The following is a 24,894-nucleotide window of genomic DNA, read 5'->3' on the forward strand; positions in this document are numbered from 1 at the left end:
AGAATGAGTATAGGAAGAAATTACCTCAACATAATAAAGGTCATATATGACAAACCCACAGCCAACATCATACTCAATTGGGAAAAACTGAAGGACATCCCTCTGAGAACAGGAACAAGACAAGGATGCTCACTATCACCACTCTTATTCAATACAGTATTTGAGGTTTTGGCCAGAGCAATTAGGCAAGAGAAAGGAATAAAATGAATCCAAATAGGGAGTGAAGAAGTGAAACTCTCACTGTTTGGAGATGGCATGATCTTACATACAAAAAACCCTAAAGAATCCATCAGAAAACTATTAGAAATAATTAACAACTACAGTAAAGTTGCGAGGTAGAAAATCAACTTACAAAAATCAGTTCTATTTCTGTATTCTAATGACAAACTTACAGAAAGAGAACTCAAGAACACAATTCCATTTACAATCGCAACTAAAAGAATAAAGCACCTAGGAATAAATTTAACCAAGGAGGTGAAGGACTTACACAATGAAAACTATAAGACATTATTGAAAGAAACAGATGATGACAAAAAGAAATGGCAAGAGATTCCAAGCACATGGATTGGAAGAATAAACAGTTAAAATGTTCATACTACCCAAAGCAATCTACAGATTCAATGCAAGCCCAATCAGAAGCCCAATGACATTCTTCATGGAAATAGAACTAAGAATCCTAAACTCATATGGGGCAAACAAAGATCCCGAATTGCTAAAGCAACCTTGAGAAAAAAGAACAAAGCTGGAGGCATCACAATCCCTGACTTCAAAATGTACTACAAAGCTATAGTGATCAAAATGGCATGCTGCTGGTACAAAAACAGGCACAAAGATTAATGGAACAGAACTGAGAGCCCAGAAATAAAACCACACATCTACAGACAGCTAATCTTTGACAAAGGTGCCAAGAACATGCAATGGAGAAAAGACAGTCTCTTCAACAAACGGTGCTGGGAAAACCGGACAGCCACATGCAAAAGAATGAAAGTAGACCATTATCTCACACCATACACAAAAATAAACTCAAACTGGTTCAAAGACTTGAAGATAAGTCCTGAAACCATAAAACTCCTGGAAGATAATATAGGTAGTACACTCTTTGACATCGAACTCAAAAGGATCTTTTCAAATACCATGTCTTCTCAGAGAAGGGAAACAAAAGAAAAAATAAACAAGTGGGACTTCATCAGACTAAAGAGCTTCTGCAAGGCAAAAGAAACTAGGATCAAAACAAAAAGACAGCCCACCAATTTGGAGAAAATATTTGCAAATCATATATCTGATAAGGGGTTAATCTCCATAATATATAAGGAACTCTCACAACTCAACAACAAAAAAACAAACAGCCCAATGAAATAATGGGCAGTGAATATGAAGAGACATTTTTTCCAACGAAGATATACAGATGGCCAATAAACACATGAAAAGATGTTCAACATCAGTAATAATCAGGGAAATGCAAATCAAAACTACACTAAGATACCACCTTATGCCTGTTAAAATGCACATAATCACTAAGACTGAAAAACAAATGTTGGCGAGGTTGTGGACAAAAGGGAACGCTCACACACTGCTGGTGGAAATGCACACTGGTACAGCCACTATGAAAACAGTATGGAGATTCCTCAAAAACTAAAAATAGAAATACCATATGACACAACTATCCCACTACTGGGTATCTACCCAAACAACTTGAAATCAACAATCCAAAGTAACATATGTACCTCTACGTTCATCGCAGCACTCTTCACAATGGCCAAGACATGGAAACAATCCAAGTGCCCATCGACCAAGGATTGGATAAAGAAGATGTAGTATATATATACAACGGAATACTACTCAGCCATAAAAAAAGATAAAATCATCCCATTTTCAACAACATGGATGGACCTGGAGGGAATTATGCTAAGTGAAATAAGCCAGACTGAGAAAGACAAACACCACATGACTTCACTCATATGTAGAGTATAAACAAGCACATGGACAAAGAAAACAGTTCAGTGGTCACCAGGGGAAGGGGGGTGGAGGGTGGGCACGGGGTGAATGGGAGCACTTCTGTGGTGACAGACAAGAAATAATGTACAACTGAAATTTCACAACGATGCAAACTAATATGAACTCAAATTTAAAAAAAAAAACAGACTATAGGAAAACATTATTGGTAACTAACTGTATTACTCAGAATGCTCCACAGAAAAATAGCCAACAGAATGTGTAGGGGAAGAGAGAAAGAGAGAGAGACATTTAAGGAATTGTCTGACACAACTGTGGAGGTGCAAGTCCAAAACCTACATGGCAGGCCAGCAGGCTGGAAACCCAGGGAACAGCTAATACTACAGTTTTAGTCCAAAGGCAGGCTGGGAGCAGAATTCCTTCTTGCTGGCAGGAGGTCAGACCTTTTTCTATTCAGGCTCTTCAACTGATTAGATGAGGCCCACCCACATTTTGGAGGGTAATCTACTTTACTCAAAGTCCACGGATTTAAATGAGAATCTCATCCAAAAAACACCTACACAAAAACATCTAGAATAATATTTGACCAAATATCTGGGCACCATGGCCCAGCAAAGTTGATAAATAAAATTAACCATCACACTAAGGGTCACAATTAAATACTAGTTAAAGAGATCCTGTATTTGTTTTTGGATGATACTGAAATTTTTTTTTCTATTTACAAATGAGTACAAACATAATTTTAAGAGATTTAAGAGCAGGCATGTTCCTTCACAAGCTGATTTAATATGGGAACGTGAACATCATTCATATTCATCCTAGGTACTAGTCCGTCCTATGTGCCAGGCACTGTGTTTGGCACAGGGACTCAGAGGGACTCACAGGGACAAGAGAACTCATGAACAGACAGGACACTGATACTCCTGCCTGCACTTAAACAACCACTATGAAAACCACAAACCCTTAAGTAGCACAGACTGGGAAGTGGGCACTGTTCCACATACGTCATAAATCATAATCCACTCATTAATCAACTCAACAACCCCATGAAGTAGGTGTGTGTTTCATCAATCCCAAGACGCACATTTGCAAAAGTTCAGCATGTCAGATCAGGATGCATCAGATTCATGAGCAGCACATTCTCTCCTGGTGGTAAAAATAGTGCATTTTACTACTGAGGCATCACAGATTGCTGAAATGTCTTTCTTACTACCCAGTGAATGCGATGAGCATATATCTTGCCAAGAGCCCTGGGCTGGTAAGGAGAGCCACCCCACTGTTGACCCCAAGGTCTGTGCAGCTCACCACCTCACAGCAAGGCCAAACATCAAAATGCTGACTGGATGTGTTTGGGAGGGGACGAGACTGTGGTGGAACTTGAGATGATTAAAAATAATTCAGACTCATTCAACAGAAAATCCTACACAGCCAACAGACCTTTGATATAAAATACCACTATTAAGTACCCTTCATTGTGTATGCATATTTTCTTACAGATAATAATTTTATTACAATTTAATATTTATGTAAGGAATTATTAAATTAACTATGACATCTACTAAATCTGATAGTACTCCTACTGTGAATTGTTTAAAAATACCAACAAAGGCTTATATAATCTAATAAGATGGAAATCAAGAATCCTCAGAAAAGAAAGAAAGAAATTCCCCTTTATTTACTTATTTTTTTTTGCAGGGAAGGATTCTGCCTGAGCTAATATCTGTTGCCAGTCTTCCTCTTTTTCTTTTTTTCCCTCCCCAAAGCCTCAGTGCATGGCTATATAACCTAGTTCTAAGTTCTTCCAGTTCTTCTACGTGAGCCACCGCCACAGCACAGCAACTGACAGAGCAGTGGAATGGTTCCACAACTGGAAAACAAACCTGGGCTGCCGAAGCAGTAAAAGTGCCGAACTTAATCAGTAGGCCATCAGGGCTGGCTCAGAAATAAATTTCTGATGCTTTAAATAGTGGTTAGTCTTATAAGGGGGTGAAAAAACATTTCTCAGAAAGGGAACCCTTGTACACTATTGGTGGGAATGTAAAGTGGTACAGCCACTGTGGAAAACAGTAAGAGGTTCCTCAAAAATATTAAAAATAGATCCAGGAATCCCACTCCTGGGTATATATCCAAAAAAAATGAAATCACTATCTCAAAAAGATATCTGTACCCCGATATTCACTACAGCATTATTCATAATTGCCAAGACATGGAAACAACCTAAGCGTCCATCTATGGATGAATGGATAAAGAAAGTGCGATATATAGAGATATATATATAAATAAATTATTTAGCCATAAAAAAGAAGGAAATCCTGCCATTTAGACAACATGGATGATTAGGACATTATGCTAAGTGAAATAAGACAGAGAAAGACAGTACTGCATGCTCCACTTATATCTGGAATTTTAAAAAGCCAAACTCAAGGAGAACAGATTCGTGGTTACCAAGGATTGGCAGGTAGGGGAAATGGGGAGATGTGAGTCAAAGGGTACAAACTTCCAGTTTTAAGAGGAATAAGTTATGGGGACTCTAACATACAGCATGGTGACATGGTTAACAATAGAGTCTTGTCTATCTGAAGGTTGCTGAAAGAGTAAAGCTCAAATGTTCTCACCACACACAAAAAAATGGTAATTATGGGAAGTGATGGAGGTGTTAATAACCTTATTGGGGTAATCATTTCACAACATATATGCATAATAAATCATCATACTGTATACCTTAAACTTACACAATGATATTCATCAATTATATGTCAATAAAGCTGGGGAAAACAAAAAAAAATCTCTCAGAAACTGATAACGTCAAAGCACTTTTACATATAAAATCTAAATTCACATAACCCAAGTGAACTCTTGGAGAAATCAGACTGACTTGAAAACTCCAGTTAAAAACAGCACTAAATCCATTCCCTGACGTGCTAACAGTGTAGCATATAACACAGCATATATGTTTTCTAAGCCTTGGGTTTGTTTTCTCAAGAAAGCCTAGTTAATCCAAATTTTCTAAACTTCCTACATAAGTTTTACTCATCAGGTAACCCAACATGACTTCCACATGTTTAAGCTGTGAAATTGAAAGATTATAGACTCACTCTAATTGAATTATCAAATTCCAACAAAGTTTTTTGTATCAACAAAAATCATATTGTTCTGTAGTGTATTAGCTTAAAAGCAATGTTCAAGTCTTTCATTAACTTAAAGACACTGGCCCAATATTAAATCGATTTAATCGATAACTAATCTGTGAACCTCTGAACAAATGCTGAAAGAATATTAGATCATCAGTCACCAAGCACAGGTTAACAAATACATGCACACATGCCTTTGTCTCTCGTGGCTACCACCATGGCCAGATGCAAAAACATCTCTGAACTTCTTATTTTTTTAAAGATTGGCACCTGAGCTAACACCTGTTGCCAATTCTTTTCTTCTTCTTCTTATTCCTCTTCTTCTGCCCAAAACCCCCCAGTATAGAGTAGTATATTCTAGTTTTAAGTGATGAGCAGTGCCATGTCTGTGCCCAGGATCTGAACCGGTGAAACCCTGGGTGGCGCGCTGACTTAACCACTCCACCACAGGCCAGCCCCACCTTTGCACTTCTTAAGGAGCATGTTCTTCTTGCCTGTTTAATATGTAAAATGGGGCTCTTATAATGTGGGCTCCAGAGCTCTGCTAAAATGCTCTAACACCTACTTCCCATTTTTCTTATCTGTGGTATGATAGAAATACATATTTGATCTTTTCCCCAGGTTCCCGGCAGAGAGCTCCTAAAACCCTTGGGATTTACTGAAGACAGGAGTGTCTAAAAGTGTCTTTTGTTATTCATAATGAGCCCCGTTCCACCACACCTGAGTTTGTTAATGAGCTGACTCAGGGTGGGAATTCTAGATAGCTTCAGGGTATGGGACGGTCACCAGTAAGACCAAACAGGATTAGAGGGTGAGAACTATCAGCCCCACCCCTGACCTCAGGAGAGGGGAAGGCAGGCTAGAGATTAAATTATAAAAACTCTTGAACCACAAGATTTGGGGAGTTTCTAGGTTGGTGAACCCATGCCTGTGGCTGGGAGGGTGGAGGGCCCAGAGAGGACATGAAAGCTCAGAGCTCCTTCCCCCATACTTTGCCCAATGCATCTCTTCCATTTGGCTGTTCCTGAGTTATATCCTCTAAAATAAACCAATAAATATAAGTAAAGTGTTTCCCTGCATTCTGTGAATTGTTCTAATGAATCTAGTGAGTCATGGAAACCCCTGAATTTGCAGTAAGCCCGGTAGAAGTGTGGGTAGTCTGAGAACCCCACATGCAGCTGGCATCTGAAGTGTAGGCAGTCTTGTGGGACCAAGTCCTTAATTTGTGGGGCCTGAGCTAACACCAGTAAAGTGTCAGAGTTGGCTTGGACTGCTAGACACCCAGCTAGTGTCTGAGAATTACAGATTGGTGCCAGAAAAATGACATATATTTGATGTCAGAAGAAACACACACTATCTGAATTAGAAGCTATTTAATTTGGGTAAAAGTTGTAATTAATATGGATGATGGTTGAGATTAAACCAGAAAGAATGATGGCAGAGAAATATAAATACATAAGCAAGATGATGAATGTTTCTATCAAGGAAGACAGTAATTTTTGTCTTAAAGAAAAATGTCTAGTTATGCCAAAAAATGAAAGAAGATAGTAAGACACAGTAAGCAGATAGAGTAAACTGTAGAAGATTTGAGGGAAAATGAACTTTATCTGCCTTAGTTACAAAACCTGTAAAAATGTGTCAGAATTGACAAAGTTAATCAGTAAACAAACGTGTGAGTCCTTTTACTACCAGACTGGGCTTCCTCTCTGTGACCACAATCCACCAGCCTGGAGAAGACACAGCACAGCCAGCCCTCTCTTGAGCCCAGGTCAGCCTCCTCTGGAAGGCGTTTCATGACACCTTCCCAGGATCAGACCTGTCAAAGTAATTTTACACCCAAATGGTCTTTGGAACTTCCTAGATGACCAGAATAACAATCGCTAGCTTCCACATATGGAATTCATAATACAACACTCACAAGCAGGAAGAAGGCTGGAAATAAAATTGGGTAGAGATGGAATGCTCCTTATTTCTTCATTAACTCACTGCTATCATTAGGGCTTCCCTGTGCTTCAGGCCCACAATATGGAATGAGCTAGCAAATCAAACAGAAAATTCATGTTCCTTAGATGAACTTCATACAAGAACAACAACACACTGCACTTCCCAGGACAGTGGGAGCCCTAGAGATGCATCCATGTCTAAGTACTAAGTTGTAACCCCCGGGGGTACAATGACCAAATTCTCATACAACAGCCATGAAGCTCACCCTGTAAAGAATTTTACTTTTGTCCTTTCTGATAGTGTTGCTAAGTGTAATCAATTAACCAGAGCCATGAGTCTTATCGTCTGCTTCCTTCCAAAGCTAAAGGCCAGAAATTGGGTCTTCAACAAACAAAAACAATCACAGAGCCTCAATGGAGTTACCAATCATATAGGGAACAGACTCCAGCAGAAGCTGAGAGCACTGCTTCCAGTAGATACCAGGCAGACTCCCAAGGGTGGGTTAAGCTTTCCATAAAGAACTCAAAATCCAAAGCAGAAAGAATTAATTATGGAGGAAAGAATAAATTTATGAGGGAAATTTAATTGTGGTTATTTGCTTTGGAATATTGTTGGTTTTTTTAATGTTCTATTTGCTAAAGAGCATTTTTCCTTTCCTCTGGGTCTCTAACTCCCAATCTAATAGACTGTGCCTGTGCAGACGTGACATACACTTTGAAAAACAAGCGTCATCAGTGGGACTTGGAAACATATTAGAAATGCAGGCCCCACTCCAACTCTAAGGAATCAGAAACTCGGGACGGGGTTGGGGGGAGTGTGCTGAAGGGGGCCAGCCAAGGGTGTCTGACGAAGAGGTCCAGGTGATCCTGAGAAGCAAGAGAGTTTGAGAACCCTTGAGCTAAGGAATCAGGATTGAATTCTCTGAGCTCCCCACTACTAGGAGGATAGAGACCTGACTACTTTTCCTAACATTCATGGCCCTCCGTGCATTGGCTTTTAACCTTTAGTGCATAAACATGTCACCTGGGTCCACTGCATCAGCAGGCACACCCTCCAGGATTTAGATGTAGCAGGGCACTCAAAGGAGTACGATTCTCTCCAGTCTGGCCCAATCCACTCCTGCTGCTCCCTGTTCACTGCTCCCTGTCACCCCTGCACACCCACTGCCAGTTCTGCTTTTTCCAATCCTCTGTGCTGGCCTTTTCCTTGTGACACCACAGGCCACCGTCTCTCGAGCCCAGGCCAGGTCTCCCTGACTACTACGCAACCACAGGAAATGCTCCACCCCTGAACTCCTCCAGCCCTGGGTGTGGGTGACATCATGAGGTCTTTGTCGTCCTGTTATATACCTTGGTATGTGGACACCTTTTTTCTCTAAATAACCATGAGTTACTTGGAGGGAAAGACCATATTTAATGCTTTTTACATGCTCCAAAAAAAAACGATAAAACCAGAAGCAAAGTTGTCAATTGGCACAAGATATAATGGAAAAACTCATGTTCCAAAAAAAATCAAAAACTCATCTCTGGGCTCTTAAAATTGGAACACATAATAACTAAAGAATACTGACCCAAAAAAAACCTCAAAACAATTACCACACTAATGTACAATATGAAGTCAGAAAAAGCCAAAAAACAAGCTTCATGGAACTACAAAAAATTAGTCCTGATGTCAGTAAATTACATTTTTAGTGTAATGGAAATAGCAATGAAACTTTTTCAAGAGGTCTGGCTTCAATTTCTAGCTCTGCCTCCTGTTATTTGTACAAATGTGGCCTCCATTTCTTGGTAGAGTTGAGGATTAAACGAAATAATTAGGAAATACTTTCAAGAAAAGATACAACATCTAAGCAAAGTACTGACTAATATTATTTCCACTATCTGCATAGACTGAAAAGGTTTATGATAAATGAAACGGCTCATGATAAATTCTTTACACAAGACCAGAAATAGAGAAAAATAAAAAATAAGGTTAGCATATCTTTTAGCAGCCTCCTAACTTTCCTTTCTTTACGTCTTATTCTCTCTTCTACTTTCCCTCAAAATAATAAACACAAACAACCCCAAAGAGGGTGCTAGTAATAAACCTTCACTTGAAAAAGTCTAAGACTATAATCCAGCCTTATCCGGAACCTGCCTTCTGTGGCACAGGCTCCCAGAAGAAGTAAACACAGAAGCTTACTACCTAGGAGGTAACTTTCTTTCCTCATCAGTAGGACCAGAAAATTCTAAATGTGATTGCAAAAGAAAGTAAGGAAAGTTTATCCCAGGTGAAGTGCAATTATTAAAAGCTGCTATTTCCCAGAAATAGACCATGAAGGGATCAAGCTTGACAAGAGTAAAACCCACCCTCGGGTGGTTGCGTGTGGAAGAAAGTAATTGATTCCTTAGGGAAATACAGTAGAAAAACTGTGCATTGAAGGAACTTCTACTCTAATCTGTATTTTCCTCACAATTAGCTACAGTACAACCAACATATAAGTGCATAGTCTTAAAAATGAAATTTGGTATGTATTAAAGTATTTCTAATAAGAGAAAGCACACAACATGCCACACTAAAAATAGAAACTTTTACTGAATGCCAAAAAATGAACCCAAAAAACTATTCAATTGGGATCTACATAAAGAATAATTATGTTGTGCTTTCTAACCACATGACTTTTAAAAGAACAAAAAAACAAAAAATATTCATCAAATGTAATGAATAAGATATACTTCGGATTTTTCCATGTAATTAGTTTTTCTCAGAGCATCTTTTAAAACCAGCATTTCACAAAAAACATTTTGGGAAACACTATTTTACTTCATTATCAAATACTGGAGGGCTGGGAAAATGAGGTATAAAACTTAAAAATATATAGAATGAACTACCGAAACCACTAAAACCTCAGGGTAAAAAAAGCCCGACACAAAAGAGCACACATGACTACGTGATTCCACTTACAGCAAAACTAATCAGCAGTAGAGAAAGATCAGACCAGTGGTTGCCTCTGGGCAGAAGGGGCCAGGAAGGGGCACCAGGGAACTTTCTGAGTGAGAGTAACATTGAAAGAGGTTTATCTTACACAGATTACATCTGTCAAAACTTGTGGACTAGTAAACTTAAAATATATGCATTTCACTGATAGATGAGTGGTGTACGTCCACACCCGGGAACTGAACCCAGGCCGCCAAAGCAGAGCACACCAAACTTAATCTCAGCAAAAAAAAATGCATTTCATTATGCATAAATTTTACCTTAAAGACAAAATATAAAACTGAACCCTGTTGAGTTAATGATATGCATTAAGTACCTAAGGAGTGGGAAAAACGCACTGATGGACAGAAGGATGGAAAGCCAGGAAGCCCTGAGATAAACCAAGGGAGAGAAATGCTGATGGTAGGATCTGGGGGGTGAATGTGCAGCTTGCTGTGTAGATCTTCAGTAGTTCTGTGTGTGTGAAAATTTTCACAATAAAATATCAGAAAAAAAAGAGCTAACTCTGCTAAACTGTTGTTTCAGTTGTAACTGAAAAGATTTATATTTTTATGTGACATATATGTATACATATGTGTGCATGTGTATCAGATATGTTTTTCCAATGTATTTTCAAGTGGACACTATCCCCCAATTCATTCTACAAAGAGAAAAGGAACTACTTTCTAAAGTAACATGTTATCCATCTTGATGACTTTCAAATAGTGGGACTAACGAACTTCAGCAGTGGGTCTCAAGTGCGGCTTTTCAGATTCCACAGGTCTGAGGTGGGTACAGGCATCCATTTCTTTTTAAAGCCTCAACAGTGATTCTGACTCACAGCCGCAGTCAAGAACAACTGAATGATAGAGTCTCGTTGAGTTTTCATAACTATTGGCCTAAATAAGAGTGTTCACTGGTATGTCCTTGCATAGACAACAAGATATAGTAAAATAAGGGATCAAGTCCAGTGTACAGGCCAAAGGCTTCCAAAAAAAGTGTTCTGTGCACTCCCACAGGACAGTCATACAGGAAAAACTTTAGGAATAATTATTTCTACTCAATCTTATAATAATTACTATTACAGTTAGCCAAGGCAAGATTTATTTCAAAACTTAAAAGACGAAATATTAATTGGAGTTCCTATAAGCTGCAATTGAGACATCAGAGGAAGGATACCACACTGGGGTGGTTTTGCAATGGAAAGGCCTTCAACTCACATAGAACAATGAAATCCAGGCAGCTTGTAATATTAACTATCATTTAGACAACACTCACCAAAGCAAAAACAAAACTTCAAAGAGAGACGCTCAGATGCTACTATTCCTATAGCAAGCACATTGCAAAATTTCTATAGCATACAATTTATAAAGGTCTTTATGAAGTGAAAAATACTAGTTAAAGGCCCTTACCTTTTCTAGGAGGAAGCTCTCCGTTTTGGGTTAATTCTGTCCCAGTATATATAATTTCTCCATCTTTAACCATTTCATTCCACAGACCACAGAGCCCATCTCTTGTGAATGCAAGCTGCCAATGATAAATAAGATCAACTTACAGAGTGATCATGCTCAATATGCAATTCCTAAAGAATGATATAAAAAAAATCTCATTTTCTCTTATTTATTCAATCATTCAACATTTAATGAAAATCATCCCAAGAAATATAGCTAAGTGAAAAAGGCACAGTGCATAATAGTGGATATACTATGCTAACTTTTGCATTAGATAGAAGAAAAAAGACACAGGAGCATACATGCTCTGGACAGATAAACAGAAACAAATGACAATGATCAGGTACGAGGAGATGGGAAGGGCAAAATGAACAGAAGGCAGGAGAGGAACGAAAACAAGATTTTGAGTAAACCTTACATATCGTAACTTCTAAAACATATAACTATATTTTCATCTTCAAAAATTAAAATTAATCATAAAAAAGCACAACCTACAACTGGTAACAAGCAAATCAACCTATGTTTATCAAAAAGAAAAAGTATTTCAAGGGCCTTTTGAACTATACATCTTTAGTCAGATATACTCTAAGGGAAAACAATCTTAAACTTCTCATTGGTCTTATTGATAATCATAATATCAACATTAAAATTTTAAAAGTATTTCATGCATAGTGTATAATAAAGCAATGTGTATATAATAAAACCTATGTTTATGATAAAGTATGTTAGTGTTACCAGAAACTATAAGGTTTTAAGTGTAAAAGAGATAAAAATCGAGGAAATTTTTAAGAACAATTTGAATTAGAAATCTCAATATAAATTTATATTTGAATATATCTGCTTGCTCTATCTTTGGAAAGGACTTAGAATCAATGGCACTGGGGCAGCAATGAGTACACCCAGCACCCAGATATTGGTTTCTACATACCACTTCCCACTAAATGAAACCCAGGCTCTTGGACAAAAGGCTGATTTGAGGACCAAGGCAGATGAGCCTGGAATATCTTATGTTTGCACCAAAAAAGTGGTTGTTCAAAGCCTAATGGAGACTCTACTGGTCAAATTTAGAACAATTTTGAGCATCAAAATACGTAACAACTGCACTGGACTGCAAAAGGAAACAAAAGCACATGAGTCTATAGTGACATTCAAAGAAAAAACAAAAGTGCTCTTGCTTGTCAGCATTTGGGAGTCAGAAAACCCTTCCCAGAGCAAGCGGCCAGTGAGGGGCAGAGGCATAGTAGACACCCAAAGAAGACACATCCATTCTGAAAACTACACGTGCAACAGAAGCCCTCTTATCAGACAAACAAGATACTTTACACTAAAACAGATGCATCTGTTTGCCTATCTTTTAAAGGAAAGCCAGGGGCCGGCACCATGGCCGCGTGGTAAAGTTCTCGCGCTCTGCGGTGGTGGCGCGGGGTTTCCCTGCGTCGGATCCTGGGCATGGACATGGCACCGCTCATCAGGCCATGCTGAGGCGGCACCCCACATGCCACAGCTAGAAGGACCCACAAGTAAGAATATACAACTATGTACCGGGGACCTTTGGGGAGAAAAAGGAAAAAAATAAAATAAAATCTTTTAAGAAAATAAAAGATAAAAAATAAAATCTTTAAAGGAAAGCCAGAGCCTTTTCTTTGTTCACGAGTCCACTAACTCGTTCCTCATCATCATTCCGGCATGCACTACACTCATTAAGCATCCACTATTCCCAGTCTCAGTTTCTTTAAATGAAGCAAGAATTGAAGGCCAATTTGTGAGCAATTATAGAATTCTTCCAGACTTTCAAGACTTTTCTCCCAATCCTTTACAGTTCTGTCTTACCTAACCTGTACAAGTAATTTTTTTAGGATCTCACTTTTAGCCAAAGCATGTGTAGTAGGCAAAACTCTAAGACAATCCTCAAGATCCTAGCCCCCTGATGCACACACATCTGGTGTAATCCACTGTCTGAGTGTGGGCCAAACCTGCGAATAGGATGGAACATCACATTTCTGACCAGATTTTGTTTCCTACTACGGCAAAGGTGAAGGAATTTCTCAGATATAATTAAGGTCTCACACCAGTTAATCAAAAGAAAGATTATCCTAGGGGTCCTATTTAATCAAGTGAAAGCTCTTAAAAAGATGGGGCTATCCAGAAAAGACACTCTACAGCAGTGAAGAGCAAACTGCCATGAGTTACCTATGAAGGAGGGCAGCCTATAGGAGCACATGACTCAGTCCCACAACCACAACGAACTGAATTCTGCCAACGAGGACCCCAATGAGATCCCAGATGAGAGTACAGCATGGCCAACATCCAGACAGCAGCCTGTGAGACCCAAAGCATAAGACCCAGCTAAGCCATGGCCAGACTCCCGACCCACAAAAACCGAGAGAGAGAGTAAAGGTGAATTGTTTTAAGCTGCTAAACTTGGGGTCAGTGACTTCTTACACAGCAACAGAAAACCAGTTCAGCATCCAACTTAGTTTTCACAGACACAACAGCTTTCTTTCATCACTCACATTTTATCTGTTCACATCGCTAACAAGATAACTGCCATAAACATACTTGGGACCAAAACAAATGACCAGTGGCAAAAGTATCAACTGACAAGAGAAGTAAACTCCTTCCTAAAAAGTGAGCCGCAAGCATTCAGGGCCCCTGACGTTTTAATGAGGGAATGAAAAGGCTCATCTACTCATTTGGGTAACAGGAGGGTAGTGAAGACCTGCGCTGGGGTTAAGTCCAGTCCCCACACAGCCACAAGAGGCTGGGAGGCAAACAGTGGTCAGACTAAACAGCCGTGTGCATCCCATGCTCCAGTGGGTACACACCATCTTTAGGCGCTCGAGGGGATAAATGATTACGCCTTAGGTCATAATTCTGTTAGTGTAATGGATGGAGAAAGAAGAAGAAACCAGAAAAAGAGAAAATAACTTAAGAGGCCTCTGTCAAGAACCCCCTAAAAAAGGATGAGAGCCTAAGCCAAGACAAGAAAAGTAGAGTATTTAAGACATTTCAGATAATGGGACAGATCAGATGTCAAAAGTGAAAAAAGAGGTAGGGAACAGAATCGGAATGAGAGAATTTGCTCAGTTTAACCACTGAGATTTGCACTAACTACTGAACATAAACGTAGAGATCCTCTCCCCGTGCACACATGCATGTGCGCGCACACACATATGCTCACTCACACAGACACAAGCACGTGCACACACACACTGTAAATACAAATCTAGATCTTAGCAGAGTGTTCAGGGCTAGAAATTCAAATCTGGGAGTTGTCAGCAAATGGGCTGTAGACCATGGCCTGGAGAAGATGTCAACACCCAAGGAGAGAGGGTAGACCAATGTCCTCAGCTCTGACTGCACACTGGGATTACCCCAGGGTGGCTGAGGTCCAGGCATCACTGTTTTTGGGTGCAGCCTAGGTTGAAAACCATTGGTGTTTAGAGCTATAAAAAAGAAAAAGAAAAAGCCAAAAGATGAACCATTTAAAGAATAAGCCCCTGAAGAAGCCAAGTTTACGTGGAAACAAGAATTATTATTAATGCCCACTCACCACTTGGGTGTTGGGAGAAAGCAGGGTTGAGACTGTGTGGAAGGTAGAGACTGGGTGTCTAGAGGGACATACACTGTGGAAGCCTCCTAGGAGGTGAGGACCCAAAGATGGAAATGAGCCAAGCACCCGAGTAACCACCATTCAAAGTACAAGGTTCAGGTATCTTAAAGGATTTGAGCAAGGAGGAACATTACTAAGGCAACAAAGCAAGCCTCTGGGGAAGAGGTCTTGAAAGAGCTAAACTGTGGAAGGAAGAGACGAAGCCTGAGAGAGCATTCCAGGGCCCTGGGAGGGAAGCACAGGATTCCTGAGGCAAAGAAGCCAGGAAAACTGGAAAATAATCAGGGCATTGTAAGAACATCCTGTACAGGAAATAAAAATCACTTCAATTTGCCAATTTGAGTAGTTGTACAACTGTCTATAATTAGCTAGCCTTCATTAGTAGCTAACTTACATAAAAGTTCCCAATGGATGATAACATAGGTTTTAAATTTTAACTTTCTTTGTACAGAAGTCAGCAAGGGGGATATTAATAAGCTCAGTTCTTGAGGGACAGTAAAATGAAGCTCTGAGGTTCAATGACTTGCCCAAGATCACACAACACCGAAGTTATCAGAGGTACGATGTGGGAAGAAGCCTAACTCCCTCTCTTCTCACCAACACCACAACATGCACCCACACACACCGTTAGGACGCCTCCAGGAGCCATCAAGCCCCCACACAACTGCGAGGAACACTTGACCACCAAACAGGATTGAACAAGCCAACCCTTAAGGTTAAGGTATCTATTAAAATGACTACTTCAGAACTGTATAATTAGGCAAAATCCAAATTAGAATATGGCAAATGAATACATGGCATTTTGATTACCTTATAGATTAGAAAATGTTTGTTTTTACTATCTTTGATATATGCCTGAAATGTAATCTGTTCAAGTATTTGCAGATGACTAAAGTAAAAGTAACTGGCTTTTTTCTTTATCTTGCAGAAAAATACTAAGCACCTACTGAACAAACGACAACATAAAATTCCAAAAAATTTTAAGAATAAGTCTCTAGAACAACTGGGAAGGTCAGAGAGAAACATAAAGTACATCTGTTTGAAGACATTCAGCAGCAAGGAAGAGCAAGCCTGAGCTCAAGACAGGAGGACAGCCCAGCGAGCCAAAGGCTGCCTCTTGAGAGGCACCTGCCAATTCCACAAGCAGGGCTGAGACCAAGAGTGGAACAGAGATGCTGCTGAGAAACAGGCTGGAGCCAGGGTCCTCACAGGAGAGAGGCTTGGTAAACACACCATGATATAAATGGAATTTCAAAGGGTCATACACCACAAGTACAGTTGAGGCGGAAGAAGACCAGCCTTCCCAGGGAAGGAGCCCAGTTTTGAATCATCTCAGTTCCCAACTGCTCAGCAATGACCTGGGATTGCTAGTGCTGCTAGTCTGGCAGATCATCTCTAGAGGAGGGTATCATGACACAGCGTCTCAAATAATCAGAATGTTTCATATACAATATCTAGAACTCAAACAAAAATAATAATGGATAAGACAAGACCACATGATCGAAAATGAAAAAAACAGCAGACAACAGAAACAGATCAAGAGTGGACCCAGAAAATAAAAATACAGACACAGACTTTGTCCTTTTTAGGAGAGCCTGAGGATGGACTTCAATCAATGGATTAAAGTGCTGACACTTTACTTGGCAGGTGCCAGCCCAGAGCAGTGAGGGGAGGGGAAAGGAGTAGGCAGGAAAAGGGACACGTGAAGCACCTGACGCAGCATGTTACCACAGGGGACAGCAAACTATGGCCCGGCCCACAGGCCAAACCTGGCTCACCACCGATTATATATGGCCCACAGCTAAGAATGGTTTTCACATTTTTCAACAGTCAAAAAACAACCAACAGGAGGAAAACATTTTGTGACACATGAAAATTATGACTTTCAGACTTCAGTATCCATGAAGTTTTATTGCAATCCAGCCACACTCACTTGTTTATGTATCATCTGCGGTTGCTTCCACACGACAGCAGCAAGGCTGAGTAGCTGTTACAGAGAAAGTATGGCCCAGAGAAATATTTACTACCTGGCCCTTTACAGAAAGTCTGCTAACTCCGTGTTACTGCACTGGCCCCAACTAGACAGTGAGCTGCAGATACAGCAGACACATTCATTTGGCATGTGGGACTCTTCTACAAGGTTTGCAAGAAGAAACCACAGAACAGTCCTAGGAGGGAAGAATTAAAACACCCTGTTCCCTAAGCTTTCCTTGCTAACTTGTGAATGTTCACCCCATAGGGAGCTAGCTCCTGCTCTCTCACCTTCTAGGCTGTGTCATCGGTTCTGTGGTCGGCAGCTGGGAAGCTATAACCCACACCCTGTCGTGTGACATTACAACCAAGACTGAAAGTGGAAGGGCAGCCCACAGGCATGGAGTGTCAACCCAGAGGGAATGGGAGATACAGTCAAGGAATCTAAAGAGACTACGCAAGGTTTGACTGTTCAGGTAATTAAGAGATCAGACTGAAAATTTCAAAAGAGAACTGGAAATTATAAAAAAGTACCTAATGTGGCAGTTGAGCAAACTGCCAAAACACTTCAAACTAAACATTCAAAATAGACGTTTTTTAAAAAATATAATTATACCTCAATAAAATTCATTTAAACAAAAACATGGAAATTCTAGAACCAAAAAATAGAATATCTAAAATTAAGAACTCAATGAATGAGATTAAAAGTAGATTGGGAGGGCCTGTGCTTCTGCCTATAAAGTATTAACTTCTTTAGGAATTACCTCTCTGCTGTAATCAACTAGAAAATCAGACAGAATACAGCAAACAGCTTTTTTCAAACATGAGACAACTGACAGCCCAGAACTGTGATCCCAAGAAGGGCAACAAACAAAGACCTACAAGTGCTCAAGTTTACTGTCTAGAAGCAGCTTCCAGGCTGCAACACAGGAAATGGGAACCCAGATAGAGCCCAGAGGTCTTGATGAGTTGAGGAGACGGATCAGCTATTAGTAGGTCAAAAGACAAGAATACAGGAGAGGAGGGAGCTACAGAGAAGAGTGATTTCTGAAGATGCGCAGGGGGGGACCCCTTGAGTCTTTGGCTGAGTACTGATCTGGGCGTGGGTTGAGAAACCTACCAAGGCTGGGGAAAGAAGTGCTAGAAAGGAGTGGGCAGAATCCCCATGATTCACAGTCTGGGAAAAGCTCATGTTTCTTCCAACCAGAATGGAAAGATCTTACAACACACCGAGCATTAGGGAGAGTTCTAAAAAGCATATTGCCTTAATAAGGCAGATAAATCAGCCCAAGACTAAAGGCTATGCTAGATCAGCCTGAACAAACCTTAAAGTCAAGCTTTGAAAACATCAAATTGATCCCAAGTAACTTACACACATGCCAAACAAAACTAACAATCTTTAAAGAAATAAAACAAAATCCAGCACAGAATAATATTTATAATGTCCAGTATTCAATAAAAAATTAGCAGGCATGCAAACATGCCCCCCAACCAGAGCAATCAATCAATAGAAAAGACAGAATCAATCAAGAGAAATAAATCCAGAAATGACAGAGATGATGGAATTAGCAGACAAGAATGTTAAAATCTCTTTTATAGATATGGTCCCTATGCTCACAAACAGGGAGGAAAATATGAACAGGATGACAAGAGAAATGAAGATGTGAAAAGGACCTGAACGAAACCTCTAGAGATTAAAAAACAAAACATCTAAAGTGAAAACTGCAGTGCACAGGATTATTAGACACTGCAGAACAGTTACACTATGATCTACCATGTCTAAGCATACAGCTATTACATGTTATGCTTGCTCCCTTTTAGAACTCACTCACTCCCAGTTCTATCTACACGTTAACTGTATGTTTAATGCCCACCACCAGTATTCCTGTCAATCTACAGTCATTCAGTTATCTAAAGATATTTCTCTATTCAATTCCTGGGGAAGGGCTCATGGGAACAATGTTTCCTGAGTTCTTGCTCAATGATAAGTTGGTGTCTTTTTTACCTGAAAAGCCAGTTTTGCTAGAACATAAAATCCTTGGCTCACATTTTCTTTTTTTGGGTACCTTAAATACATTACTCAATTTTCTTCTGCATAAAGCCTTGTTGTCAAAGTCTGATGGTAAACTCGTTTTCTTTCCTCTATCACTATTATTAGTCTTTTCCAAGCACCAAAGCTAAAAGTTAGTTCTTTTAAAAAGACTAACAGGGGCCAGCCCTGTGGCCGAGTGATTAAGTTCGTGCACTCCACTTCAGCGCCCCAGGGTTTCACGGGTTCAGATCCTGGGCGTGGATCTAGCACTGCTCATCAAGCCATGCTGAGGTGCTGTCCCATATAACAGAACTAGAAGGACCTACAACTACAATATACAACTATGTACTGGGGGGCTTTGGGGAGAAAAAGCAGGAAAAAAAAAGATTCGCAACAGCTGTTAGCTCAGGTGCCAATCTTAAAAAAAAAAAAGCTTTTAAGGTGTCATGTACTATCTTTTATAGTTCCTTTGCTTAACTGACTTTCTGGCTCACTGAAAAACTACCAATCACTTCAGACAGAAGAACTTTTACTAAAAAGATAAAAATGATAATGGTAGTGACTATGTAGCTAACACCTCTTAGCTCTATATTTTACTGCATTTTCAAGAGAAGTGTGAAGGAAAACAAGGCAATTCAAGAGATACACAACAATCAGAAAAGAGTACTGAAAAACTAAAAGTTTTACATATGTAAAAACCAGATATATACCTGCCATATAACAGACACTCCATTAGAGGCAGCTGGTTGCAAGGACCTAGGCCTGAGGTATCTAAATATCTAGGATCAAGAAACTCTAGGATCAGTGTCTTTGTTCTTCATAACACACATACACTAAAAGTTTTCAGTCTCCAAAAATTTTTCCTTTCTAAAGTCACTAAAAACTTCAAGGGCACTTCAAACAAAAATGGCCATAGAAAACAGATTTGCTAAATCCTGTGGTTAAGAAACACCTTTCTATCCCACGTTATTCTTTACCCAGGTGTCAATTCTGTTTCCAATAGAAAAGCCCTACCTAAGGAATGAGATGCTTCCCGTGCCAGGTGGGAGAGACATCCCCAACAAGAAAAGGGTAAAACCTGTCAGTATGAGGCTGGCATCCGCAATGTGTGTCTGCAGGAAGGATTCCAACAAGTGAAACTCTAAGCAATTCCTTAGGGTAAAACAGCAACATTCATTCCTCTCATTTCACAAGCACGCTGGAGAAGTGGTATAAAACCAAGGCCAGCAATCACTTTTTTCACAATATTAAATAGCTTCAATGCCCATAACACATTTTTCCTCTGGTGTACTATGCAAAACCTAGGTCTCTTCACTTATTCCTAGGAGTTGGGAAGACTTCTGAATAACATGCAAAATGTCTAAGAAGGGCCAAGCATCGTATATTACACTGAATAAATCAAAAGTAAAATGGTAAGCACTCTAAACTATAAGTGGTGTTTCTTTTTATGTATATCTGTCTGACTCATCAAAGGCACTCAATGCAACATTAAACTGGTTTTAGATCAAGATGCAAAAACTCATATTTAGCAGTTATTCAATTATGATTACCAAGAAAAAAAAAAAACTTCTTTAGGTAAAGTTCTTTACTTCAACAAGTTTCACAAAATACATAAAAACTAATATAAAAACAATCAGTTTGCTTGAATCTCAAGATTTCAGAAATAAGAAATTACTGATCTCTCACCTCCCCATGCCCCATTTAAAAAAAAAAGAGATGACAAAGAAAAATAGACAGTAACTGCTACATAAAAAGTAACGTTTAAACAAAAACAAACCAAGAGTCACTACTATGCCAATTCTTGACCCAATTCTTTGTGCTTTCCTTATCTAACATTACACTAATAACAATCCCATCATCCACAACACAGTTCTAAACATGTGGCTCTCATACCTGCCAGGACTCAACACTTAAGGAAAAAAAAAAGGTAAGGAGGAACAATAATGCTTCACTACAAGTACCTATGATCAACTGTTTACAGAACACATGACTCGATAAACTATCATGCAGTATGTAAGATTGTATTAAAAAAGTCAGATTACTTGAGAAATACTTAAAATGGTTAACCTCAGGGAAGAGAAAAAAATACACATATACTACCAAATATTTCAGACACTTTGCTGGTAATTTGTAGTTTTTCGGAACCATTTGCAAACAAAACTAACTTGGGGTAAAGAATAGTCTATAGAAACATTACTGCTATTATTTATTTGATAATTTATGCACAAGCTTTCAATTACCTTACTAAATCATACATGAGAGAATCTAAGGCCAATACTTTGTTTTCAGATGTTCTTGATGTGAAAATATGAGCACTCTTCTAAGACCAATCAGAAATACAAAACAAACAGCTCAGCTGAACTCCTGTCTGTCCAGAAGCACAAACACAGGAGACCATAAAAATGAGTGAGCTTCTACAGAACATAATTACTGCATGTCACTTCTCCTCCTCACCTAATTAACTCCACATCTCAAAAACTATCACTAAACAGTCACCAAGATATGGCTAAAAATGATAGACCTCTTAAAAAACGGTAACAGGAAAAATTTTCGCATAACTAGATCTCAAGTTTCTTGCACTTACAAATGAGTGTAACTAAAATGTAGCCACGCAAAATCTATAAAAAGAGCAATAAAAATTGATACAATAAAAGATACATTTTAATTAATAGAAAATAAACCGGCTTCTCTAATATGGCAAGATCCGATTTGCGTCCCTTTACATATCCTAAGGAAAGACTTAACCAGATATTTAAATATGGAGGCAGGAACACACCAATAGAAAGGTATGTACAAAAACCCACCTGGATATCCGTTTTCAACCATTTGGAGTCAAGTCGAGCCTGGGCAGCCAAACAGAAAGAATCAGAGGGCATCTTCCCTCCAAATCCTCCCAGTTGTCAGACCTGCAAGTAAAAGAGAAATGGTGACGATCACTTTACAAATCTTTTCAGTATTTTACAAAGACCCTCCCCCAAGGTTTAATGCGGCAAAAGAGAAGAACAGAAAAGGAGGGAGAGAAGAGCTGGGGGAGGCGAGCGAGAGGAGGAGAGAAGGAAAGAAGAAGATGGAGAGAGACGGGGAGAGGAGGAGGAGGAGGGAGAGAGGAAGAGCCCACTCCCAACACAAGGTAACAGGCAGATGCGGGATTCGCCTGCTCTCTGCACTACGTGGGCAAGACCTTGGGAACGACGGTCACAAGAGACCAAACCACAATGTCATCCCCCTCCCTTAAGTCCCAAAGGTAAACACGACAGGAAGCCCACATTTCAGCGACAAGTGACATCAACATGCATCTGCCGCTTAACCCCAGACTTGTGAGTGCTGCGGGAAACGAATTAATCAAATTCCCGTCTGCAGAAAACCCCAACAACAATCACTTAAGAATAGAAAAACAGCAGAGCCGCGCACCGCGGGCAGTCCGCGCAGGCCCAGGTTCGCCGGCCGAGCCAACGTCGGCCGCACCCCGCTAACCTGGCCCCGGCCCCAGACCGCACAGCCCAGCGGCCGGCCACCCTAGCAGTCCCAGGACGAGGACCTGACTTGCGAGGGCCCGGCCGCCTCGCCCCGGCTGCGAAGGGACACAGCCTCCAAGCCCCTGCTAGCTCAGCCAGAACTCGCGATCCCGGCGATTCTCGCGGCGGGAGGGGCGGGCCGACAGGCCTGCCGCCCCCGCCGCCCAGCCAATCGCAGCGAGGCTGCTGCGCGGGCCCAGCCAATTGGGAAGAGGAGCCCCTCGCCCCTCCTCCCGATCCTCCCGCTTCCTTCCATCCGGCTTATCTTCCTTCTGGGAGCTCCCAGACCTTGCCGTCAGGGCCAACTGCCGGCGTCTGGAGGCGGGATTTCCGCCCAAGTACGCACGCACTACCTTTCGGACTTTGTACAACGTTGCCCAGAAGCCACCTGGCGTGGCGAGGTTCTGGGAGACTTGAGTACTCCAGCTCCGCGTGGCTGGTGTGGACGCGACGAGTGCCCCTGAAGTTGAGGGCGCAACGCGTGAGGCTGGCTTGGGTCTGCAAGAGCCTCCTCCTATCTGTACCACTGAGCGCAACTAAAATCCTGGGCAGAATACCTGGAACGACTGGTAGCAGGGGAATCTGAGAAGGAAATCAGAACTTTCAGTACCACAGTGTGCATAAAACAAATCATAAGAAATGTGAAACAATTGAAGTCATACAAAGTATGTTCTCTGATCATAAAGCAATTAAACCACAAGTCAGTAACAAATAAGACAATCTCTGAACATTTGGAAATTGAACAACACACTTCTAGATAATCCACAGGTCAAAGAAGAAATCTCAAAGGAAATAGAACTATTTTGAATTGAACAAAAATTTAAAATATAGCACGTCAAAATCAGTTGGGGGGCCGCCTGGTGGCATAGCTGTTACATGCGCATGTTCTGCCTCAGCAGCCGTGCTGTGGCAGGCATCCCACATATAAATTAGAGGAAGATGGGCATGGATGTTAGCTCAGGGCCAGTCTTCCTCAGCAAAAAGAAGAGGATTGGCAGCAGGTGTTAGCTCAGGGCTAATCTTCCTCAAAAAAAAAAATCAGCGGGATGCAACTAAAGCAGAGATTAAAGTGAAATTTGTAGCATTAACTGCTTATCTTAGAAGAAAAGAAAGGTCTAACATCAACCATCTAAGCTTCCATTTTAAACTAAAAAAAAGAAGAGCAATGTAGACCAAAACAGAAAGGAGGAAATTATAGAGGAGCAGAAGTAAATTAAATGGAAAACAAAAACAATGGAGAAAAATGAATGAAACTAAAAGCTAGTCCCCGAAAAGATGATAAGAAAATATGGTGGGTCTGCCCAAAAACAGAGAAAACATACAGGTTACCAATGTCAGGAATGCAAGAAAAGATAGCTCTGGAGGCCTCACAGACTTCAAAAGGACAATAAGGGAATACCAAGAAAAATTTACATGCAACTTCAACAATTTATATGAAATAGACATTTTATGAAAGCCATACACTGCCAAAACTCACTCAAAAAGAAGTAGATAATCTGAACAGCACCATACCTATTAAAGAAATTGAATTCACAGTTAAAAAGCTTTCAAAAAAAATCTTTAGGCCCAGATTGTTTCATTGGTGGATTCTAGTTCTACCAAATATTTAATAAAGTGACACCAATTCTACACACACTTCTAGAAAATTGAAAAAGAGTGAACATTTTTAGTCTATAAGCCCAGCATTACCCTGATTAAAAAAAAAAGACATTACAAGAAAACTTAAGACCAATATCCCTCATAAACAAATGCAAAAATTCTTACCCAACTTTTTGCGATTGGATTCCAACAATGTATAGAAGGATAATACATCATAATTAAGTGAGGTTTATCCCAAGAATTCAAGATTGGTTTAACATTCAAAGCTAAGTGTAATTCACCATGAGATCCTGTCAATAGATGCAGAAAATGCTTTTAACAAAATCCAACATCTCATTATAAAAACTCTCAGCAAACTAGGAAAAGAAGGGAAGTCTTCAACCTTCCCTTCTTCCCATCTGTGAAACCTACATTAAAATCAAAATGGTTTTGAAAAAGAACAAAATTGGTAGACTCACGCTTCCTGACATCAAAACTTACTACAAAACTACAATAAACAAAACAGTGTGGTACTTCCAAAGGATACACATACAGATCAGTGGAATAGAATACAGAACCCAGAAATAAACACTCACGTATCTGGTCAATTGATTTCTGACAAGGGTAAGACCATTCAATGGTAAAAGGACACCCTTTTCAATAAATGGTGCTGAGAAAATTGGATATCCACATGCAAAAGAGTGAAGTTGGACCCTTACCTTACACAATATATAAAAATTAACTCAAGAGG

At 40.0% G+C, this 24,894-nt stretch overlaps 1 protein-coding gene across 6 annotated transcripts in view; it reads right to left on the reverse strand.

The window, feature by feature from the left end:
* HERC2 (HECT and RLD domain containing E3 ubiquitin protein ligase 2) overlaps nt 1-22,862 on the reverse strand; it is a 256,159-nt gene extending 233,297 nt beyond the window's left edge. For 3 of the 6 annotated variants that reach the window (XM_070231475.1, XM_023652120.2, XM_023652115.2), the window contains exons 1-3: nt 22,589-22,862; nt 21,855-21,956; nt 11,396-11,510 (exon numbers count right to left, since the gene is read on the reverse strand). In XM_070231475.1, the coding sequence (XP_070087576.1) occupies nt 11,396-11,510; nt 21,855-21,926 (187 nt within the window). In that variant the 5' untranslated portion in view covers nt 21,927-21,956; nt 22,589-22,862. Of the gene's footprint in view, nt 1-11,395; nt 11,511-21,854; nt 21,957-22,461 lie in introns of all 6 variants that reach the window. The other 3 variants (XM_070231486.1, XM_070231443.1, XM_070231454.1) reach the window with 2 other exon arrangements.
* Nucleotides 22,863-24,894: the final 2,032 nt, after the last annotated feature.

Source organism: Equus caballus, chromosome 1 (assembly GCF_041296265.1).
Source record: "Equus caballus isolate H_3958 breed thoroughbred chromosome 1, TB-T2T, whole genome shotgun sequence".
NCBI classification, from domain to species: domain Eukaryota; kingdom Metazoa; phylum Chordata; class Mammalia; order Perissodactyla; family Equidae; genus Equus; species Equus caballus.